Source organism: Mya arenaria, chromosome 12, assembly GCF_026914265.1.
Source record: "Mya arenaria isolate MELC-2E11 chromosome 12, ASM2691426v1".
Taxonomy (NCBI): Eukaryota; Metazoa; Mollusca; class Bivalvia; order Myida; family Myidae; genus Mya; species Mya arenaria.
The window spans coordinates 56,761,801-56,771,326 of record NC_069133.1 but is presented as its reverse complement, the minus strand read 5'-3'; the positions used below and the strand labels follow the sequence as shown (position 1 = coordinate 56,771,326).

The 9,526-nt window shown below is 33.7% G+C and overlaps 1 protein-coding gene across 1 annotated transcript; it reads right to left on the bottom strand.

Moving 5' to 3' along the window:
* Positions 1-3,311: 3,311 nt before the first annotated feature.
* On the bottom strand, positions 3,312-6,661 carry LOC128210823 (uncharacterized). The gene is made up of 4 exons (XM_052915177.1): positions 6,616-6,661; positions 5,889-6,023; positions 4,550-4,759; positions 3,312-3,406 (listed from the first exon to the last, which is right to left on the bottom strand). The coding sequence occupies exons 1-4, from the start codon at positions 6,659-6,661 to the stop codon at positions 3,312-3,314; spliced, it is 486 nt and encodes a 161-aa protein (XP_052771137.1).
* Positions 6,662-9,526: the final 2,865 nt, after the last annotated feature.

Sequence of the window (9,526 nt, the reverse complement as noted above, 5' to 3'; positions counted from 1 at the left end):
ATATTGCAACTATAAATCAAAAATGAGTACGATGCAAAAGAGTTTGCCAAAATTACTTTATAGGCAATGTTATAAACATCTGGATTAGAAAATGTGGGTTTTACGAAATCAAATAAAGAAAACTGTACTGCATAATGATGATGACATTGTAAAACTTTTTGTTTGTTAATAAGTAGATTCTTAGACGTGAATGGATATTGAACAATGACATGTTTGAGAAGTAGAACAGTGATTTTGGTGGCAATGCAAATCATATATGTTTCAATACTTATGTGAAAAACTACAGAAACAAGGTCAGTATCAATGTTTTATGTATATGTCATTCTAAAATATCAGATAGTGACTGAACAAAAACGTAAATATTAAGCCTTACAATGGTTAAAAAGTGAAGGAATGACGGCCGATCATTTTATTAATGTATCAGATGAGTATGATGGGCATTCACATTGGCATTTCTGACAATTTTCATTAACTATGCCGAGTTGGTCATACGATAGGTAATAATTGAACACCTATTTATCACACATAAAAAAGTGATTTCATATCCGTTCTGAAGTGGTGGAGTTGATGTCAATGCCTTCATTGCGACATTTCTGATACCTTTTAGCTTGCCTTGACCTTCAAAAAACTCCAAAATTATGCATCAATAATTACGACATTATATGAATTTATGAATGAAAGCCACCATGTTGTGCTCTCCAACTCTAAACACACACAAACACTACCTACTAAATAATCTTCAAAGGCATCTCCCATGCTTGCGCGTATGCAGTGGGTCTTATAAGAGTAATATGAGTCTGTAACATTGCGAAATTAGATATATTACCTCTTTTAATGATTATATTTATCTCCAGTTACATAACACAAAGAATGCCTCTTCTACATTTAGCATGAGGTCAACCTCGGCTATATCGTTAACTAAACTAAACCAAAATACTTGATATATCTTATAGTCTACTTAACATAAACAGTTCTACTTCGACCCGCAGCACATGTACCCTCTTAAAGAGTAATATCGATAGGATACGATGCTCAAACACATTTACCTTGAGAGCAGTGTCGGTATTTGCATACTCTTGTTTGCGCGGTTATAGCAGTTTATATAGCATGGTCATTTATTATGTGCGCAAATATATATATGTAGTTAAGGGCTATAGTTAGAACGTAAATTAAGCTCTCACCCCCCCCCCCCCCCCCCCCCCGCCTTATCCATTAACATCTATTTAAAGCTATGATTTATTATGTACTGAATATACGTGGGCAAAAGTGACATTTTTCAATATGTTTTCGATATTGCCGCTAAGCTTTAAAACATGAACAATGAACAAACTTGCAGGTTCAACTACTGCATAATTAGTAGTAGCAACCTAGCAAAGTCTACTAAATCGGTTTAAAAAATTGGGGTCTAACTGAATACATTGATGTTGAAATGGTACAGCTTAAAGTTTGCCTTTCTTTTCTCACTGTTGGTAGTGGTGAACATAACCGTTCCTTAACGTGAACGATCCATTCGAATGGTTGAGAATATAAGTCATGTATGAATCAAAATATATGACATTCTTGTGAGTATTCAACACTTGACTCCGTTCCAAGGCGGTACCTAACAATCCTAAATAAACACCCCTAGTTGTGTTGTGTGTGGAGTTTTATGTTGTTGTTCCATGTTTCTGATTTTTGGTTGTTTGATTTTGTGTTCTATGTTACTGTTCTTTTATGAATGAAACAATACAGCATTACATTGCTAATACAAAACTGACAATGCTGAAACTAGAACGATCGTTGTTGAGTACGGATACAGTTCCCGTCTGGACGCGGTGGACGTGTCGCCAGGGACTGAAATTAAAATAAAATGTCGAGTTTTCTATAACGCTCAAATACTGTTGATTCCATTCGTATAATTACGTATACAACTATGCTGTACAGAGATATGCTCTGTTTCATCTGTGTCATGACTTTCAAAAGTATTCTTTGATTCCACTTATATCCCCAAGGCCCAATAGTAAATGTAAAACCACCGACTACTTTTGGCAAACGATAATGAATGGTATTTGTGATCAATGTCGTACTTATCTTTTTCAAGGCCCTGTCAAAATAATTCTTGATTTAGTGTTCTGCGACAAAGCTAGTAACGTGGACGCCATCCGATAATGTTAACTCGTGCAAAATCTAAATGCTTAGCGAGAACCTCCTGATATAAGCAATGATTTATCGAATTACATGCTTGAACTGTTAAACAAAACACTAAAAAGCGTGTATCTCACCTCTGGTGCAGATACTGAAGGTTTTCCCCGGGCACTGTGCGCAGATGTTAGAACGGCATTTCATCGACTCGTAACACAATTCTCCATCACCAAGTAGGTTTTTGAACTTTTTATCTACAAAAATGGTAGAATTGAATTGGTTTCACAATAATTATTTGTATATTAGTAGTAAAAGAAGAACAAGAACAAGAACGAGAAAAACAAGAACAAGAAATGAACAGGAAGAACAAGAACTAAAACAAGAAGAAGAGGAAGGACAAGAAGAAAAGAAAAAGAAAAAGAAGAAAAACACAGGAAGAACAAGAACTTAAAACACAACAGAAGAAGAAGAAGAAGAAGAAGAAGAAGAAGAAGAAGAAGAAGAAGAAGAAGAAGAAGAAGAGGAAGAAGAAGAAGAAGAAGAAGAAGAAGAAGAAGAAGAAGAAGAAGAAGAAGGGAAAAAAGAAGAAGAAGAAGAAGAAGAAGAAAGAAAAAAATAAGAAGAAGAAGAAGAAGAAGAAGAAGAAGAAGAAGAAGAAGAAGAAAACGAAGAAGAAGAAGAAGAAGAAGAAGAAGAAGAAGAAGAAGAAGAAGAAGAAGAAGGAGAAAACGAAAAAGAAGAAAACAAAGTAGAAGACCAAACATGTTAAACTTCTGCCTTACATTGACAAAATGTGAAGGAGCGGTGGTCGATCACTTTGTATCTCTTTGTCGAGTTTGGTGGACATTCACAGCGGCCTTGCTGACATGTTTCATGAACTTGACCAGAGTTGGTCATATAATCGTCCATTCGAAATTGACTTCTACAGGGATTCGTTTTTGCATCACATGGTTCGTAGAGAGAGGCTGTGGGTGAATAGAATAATCTTGAGTCTATGCATATTTGTATAAGATATTTTACGAGTAAAACTCAAGGAGTATAGAATCACGAACTAGTCCGTTTCATGGATAGAAATTATATGAACAGGTGACAGTTTATACATTGAAACTGGTTTTAGACATTAACGATTCCAGAATGAAACCAAACAGCATTTAATGTTCGTTAGTAATCTGCCAGCGTCATACATTGAGTCATGTTGCTCTCTCTGTTGTCGTTTGTTGTAAAGGGCTTCGCTTCAACACTGACAGGTGCAACAGTGCCAGCGCCTCAACAGTGCTAGCGCCACCTGGCACAGGGCAAGCTGTATTCTGTTTTCAAAAATCACTTTCTCGAATCCAAGTATCAATCAACGAACCAAAATCTTTGGACTCCACACACTTTAATCAGCCCAACGGCGTTCATATCCGCATAATTACATCAATCACATAATTCATTGCTTATATTTACACCATTATTGCAGTTGGATTGTTTAAAGTTTCTGTGCAGTCCTTTGGACGCCACACACTTTATCTAGCCCAACTGCGTTCATTTCCCTATAATTACATCCATCACGTAATTCATTCCTTAAAGACTCTTACTCCCAAATGAGCAGTACCACAGGTAATACAATTGTTTTAATTTAACGAAAACGATGAATAAACAATGGTTTAAATGAGAAATACCGTGTTTAATTTGAAAGATAGATGCAGGAAGCACGGTATTTCTGCCTTATGAGGCGATAGTTTAACCCTACCAGTCATTTAATATTTCTGCGGTGACAATATTGTTATCATTAATTAGTAGTTTCCAGAAATGCATTATTTAGTAAGTAGTTGAAGGTTTATCATTCAAAATATATGTTTGTTATATTGATTATAAAAACGAGTATCACTTTAATTGAATGTTTCGCATTGTTACGCTGATAATGTTTCATTTCTGTATCCAATATCATTCTATGACTATAACCATAAACTTTCTCATAAATAAAAATACTGAAATGTGTTTGATTGTCTTTGTCACAATATAAGATATGCCAATAACAAAATATAGTCCTAAAATTATGTTGAGGTGTATACATTGCCGATAAAAGTTATCCTTACGATATCGACATCCGTATCCGTCTGTATGTCTAAAGCAACTGCATATTTTTTGAGAACGTTCGTGTTGTCTGGGCGAGCACATCACGCCACCTGGTGAAGTAAAAACATGGCGGTGAGGATGCTTTAACGTGCTGGATCTTATTGGCAAATATTCCGTACTAAATAATATGGTCCAAGATCACTGGGCAGTATTTATTAGAGTTATTAGTCTTATCCTTAGATGTGTCTCACTGATTCAATTCAGTTGAGTGGCTATTTATTCTTACAGTCCAATCAAAACACTCAGATTCTACTCTTAAACTTTAGTACGATCTAAGTTGGTTATTTGATACGCCCCCTGAGCCACTTACCATAGTGCAAAAAAACTGCTATTCCTGCGTAGCAGTCAATGTCTGAGCCGCATTCCTCTCCAATAAGGTTCTTATTGCCGGGGACACAGGAATGTAGAACAGGGTGGTAGGTCAGACCCTCGTCACACGCGCACCGCCCCTCCTGACATGTGGTCGTGTTTGCGCAAACAGTTGAGTTGTCACATGTGGCATTAAACGACACAAGTGATTCTGTAACCGTGATTAGATACGGTTAGAAGTACGGTAGTCCGTTCAATACGGCCGTATTCAACTCTACTGGAGTCACGACATAACAAGTAGTATTACGATTTATTCAAAGATCAAACTAGTGCGTCAAGAAAATTACATATATAATTCTGAAATCATGTGACTTATAATTTATGTAATGCATACAATAAAAGGGTTATTAGTAATGCGAATAAATCCGGAATGTCGTATGGAATTTTTGCAGGTTTTGCTAAACAAAACTTATAACCGTATTGTCTTATACCTAAGGATCTTTTATATTTGTCTAACAATAGCAAAGTGAAATGGTCTGCACCTAAAATATACAAATTTAAATCCATTTAACATTGTTCTCACAAATTAGTGTGAGATAACATGAAAGACTGGTGAAATTGTTAACATGAAAGACTGGTGAAATTGTATCTTAAGAATAATACCGACAAACAAATACTTGTATCAGTGCAATCACAAACTCCAACCTATGTCACTTCTGTTTTACATATATAGAGACGATGGAACAAGCCCCTCCTCTGAGAATGTAGAATCGTACAAATTGAATAACCTACTCCTTTTTTTCGATGTACTTTCATGTCTTAACCTTAGAACTTAAGGTTTAGTTCGTCTACAAAACATCTTATTTTAAACGTCTAATTACTTTACCAACTATAGTGTGCTATCAAAATACCTCATATTCGGCAAGCTCAGAAATATAACTCCAACTTTGCAGATTTTAAAACTAACAAAGTTTTTACGATGAAAAGATTCAAACTCGAAAATGAGTTAAAGTTAAAAGTCAACGAACAAAAATGACGTTAAATGATAAAACATGCCTTAATAACACTCACTAGAATTTTCTCACTTTTTTCTATTTGCTGTTTTCTATTCCCTTTTTGTAGTTTTCTTAAAAGTTATACTTGGATCAGTTGTTAAAAAAGTTTGTGTCCAAACCATTGGAACGTTCACATTTTTATTTTTCATGAGCAAATGTCAATAGTTTTATTCCCAGCATTTCATAATATTACATCATGTTTGTGTTAAACATATTATGTTTATATATTGCATTAATTAATGTTGTGCAATTAAAAAATCATAAAAATATTAAAAACCAACATACTGCAGACTCCTCCATCGTGCACGTGGTCGGCTGCACACACACACTCCCCGTGCAGACAGTTTGTGAAGAGTCTCTGGCACGAGGAGTTGGCCACGTAACAGTCGACATTTGTGTCACATACTCCACCCACCTGGGCTGATAATAAGCAAACAGTAAACTAAATAGAATGATTATGATGACGTTAAGATTGAATAAGACCAGAATCCAGTAATAGCATAACAACAAAACATTAAATGATAAAATATGATTCTTATTTTGAAATATTGATGAAACTAGACAGATGGAACATCAGATAGTGGCACCTTCTGTTTTAACGTCGTTTTGATCCATACACGCACGTAACGTCGGATATGTATACCTACCGCTGTTAGGTCGTTTTGACACAATCACGCACGTTACGTCAGATATGTGTACCTACCGCTGTTAGGTCGTTTTGAGAGAATCAATTACGTTACGTCAGATATGAGTAGTACGTAACGTCAGATATGTGTTCCTACCGCCGTTAGGTCGTTTTTAAAGAAACAAGTACGTAACGTCAGATATGTGTACCTACCGCTGTTACTGTTAGGTCGTTTTGACGCATTCACGCACGTAACGTCATATATGTGTACCTACCGTTGTTAGGTCGTTTTGACGAATTTACGCACGTAACGTCAGATATGTGTACCTACCGTTGTTAGCTCGTTTTGACAGAATCAAGCACGTTACGTCAGATATTTGTACCTACCGCTGTTAGGTCGTTTTGACAGAATCAAGCACGTAACGTCAGGCATTGGTACCTACTGATGTAAAGTCGTTTTGACGAGTTCACGTACGTAAAATGGCACCTATAGCTGACGTTATGTACGTCACGTCAGATATTGATCCCAGCTGGAACGTCCTTTTGACGGATTTACGTACGACATTTCAAATTCTGGCACTGCCGTAACGTCGAATTGACGCAATCCCTTTTTGCTGTTTGCTATCCTAGAGAAATACTATCATTGGTACCAAGAATACGACAAAATACAAATATATATAATTATGTCGGGTCATACTTGCACTATATAATAGATACGACTTAATATCAGATAGTGAATGCAGTATACTTGTATAGAGAATTGTAACTATATGCAAGCATAACATGCAGTAAAGAACAAATTGCCTTGACATTGTAGAGATTGATGTATTTTCTATTTAATGTTTGATAAATCTTGCATATAAAGTTGTATATATCGCGTGTATAAAGTTGTATATATCGCGTGTATAAAGTTGTATATATCGTGTATATAAAGTTGTATATATCGTGTATATAAAGTTGTATATATCGTGCATATAAAGTTGTATATATCGTGTGTATAAAGTTGTATATATCGTGTATATAAAGTTGTATATATCGTGTGTATAAAGTTGTATCTATCGTGCATATAAAGTTGTATATATCGTGTATATAAAGTTGTTTATATCGTGCATATAAAGTTGTATATATCGTGTATATAAAGTTGTATATATCGTGCATATAAAGTTGTATATATCGTGTGTATAAAGTTGTATATATCGTGCATATAAAGTTGTATATATCGTGTATATAAAGTTGTATATATCGTGCATATAAAGTTGTATATATCGTGTATATAAAGTTGTATATATCGTGTGTATAAAGTTGTATATATCGTGTGTATAAAGTTGTATATATCGTGTATATAAAGTTGTATATATCGTGTGTATAAAGTTGTATATATCGTGTATATAAAGTTGTATATATCGTGTGTATAAAGTTGTATATATCGTGTATATAAAGTTGTATATATCGTGTGTATAAAGTTGTATATATCGTGTATATAAAGTTGTATATATCGTGTGTATAGAGTTGTATATATCGTGTGTATAAAGTTGTTTATATCGTGCATATAAAGTTGTATATATCGTGTATATAAAGTTGTATATATCGTGCATATAAAGTTGTATATATCGTGTGTATAAAGTTGTATATATCGTGTGTATAAAGTTGTATATATCGTGTGTATAAAGTTGTATATATCGTGTATATAAAGTTGTATATATCGTGTGTATAAAGTTGTATATATCGTGTATATAAAGTTGTATATATCGTGTATATAAAGTTGTATATATCGTGTATATAAAGTTGTATATATCGTGTATATAGAGTTGTATATATCGTGTGTATAAAGTTGTATATATCGTGTATATAAAGTTGTATATATCGTGTATATAAAGTTGTATATATCGTGTATATAAAGTTGTATATATCGTGCATATAAAGTTGTATATATCGTGTATATAAAGTTGTATATATCGTGTGTATAAAGTTGTTTATATCGTGTATATAAAGTTGTATATATCGTGTATATAAAGTTGTATATATCGTGTATATGAAGTTGTATATATCGTGTATATAAAGTTGTATATATCGTGCATATAAAGTTGTATATATCGTGTGTATAAAGTTGTATATATCGTGTGTATAAAGTTGTATATATCGTGCATATAAAGTTGTATATATCGTGTATATAGAGTTGTATATATCGTGTGTATAAAGTTGTATATATCGTGTATATAAAGTTGTATATATCGTGTATATAAAGTTGTATATATCGTGTATATAAAGTTGTATATATCGTGTGTATAAAGTTGTTTATATCGTGTATATAAAGTTGTATATATCGTGTATATAAAGTTGTATATATCGTGTATATGAAGTTGTATATATCGTGTGTATAATGATTGATCTATCGGGTATAAACTGTTTCATATATTATGTTTGATATATTGTGTATTTTCTACTTGATATTTCTAGTTTATAATGTATATATATATATATGTGTGTGTGTGTGCGTGCGTGCGTGCGTGCGTGCGTGCGTGCGTGCGTGCATATATGTGTTTTCATGTTGTTTGTTTTATTTTATTTTATTCCGTGTATTTCTTTTTGTGATTAACAATTATCAGTACTTGGTGGAAATAAAGGTAATTGAACAGGACTGAAATCAATTATGTAATCGATTAAACTACATATGTCTTATATTTGTGGAATATCTAAAATAAATTATATATATATATATATATATATATATATATATATATATATATATATACGTGATAAACGTATTACGGTGGCACAGAGGTGACATCCGCAACACTTTTCTATAATGTGGTCACAACTAAGTAACTTGTGGCCACAACTTAGTAACTTTAAGTCTTATCTTAGGTCACAATTTAGTAACTTTAGGCTAAAACTTATTTAATCGTTGCCACAACTTAATTACTTGTGGCCACGACTTAGTTTATTCGATCAAAACACTCGTTTCGTCTTTCCCGCTTTATTGTAAAACACAGTTAGCACCACTGGTACTAAAACTACGGTGGCACAGAGGTGACTTCCGAAATACTTTATCTATATTGTTGTAACAACTTTGTAAATCTAAGTTGCTTGTGGCGACAGTTTAGTGAATTGTGGCCATAACATAGTACAACTTAGTAAATTGTGGCCACAGCTTAGAAACTTGAGGCAACAACTTATGAATTCGTGGCCTCCACTTAGTAACTTGTGGTCACAACTTAACCAATCAAAACAGCCAATAAAAACAGCTTCGTCATCTTTGTCTTTTTATGGCCTTTACCGATGATAGTACCATGCTATG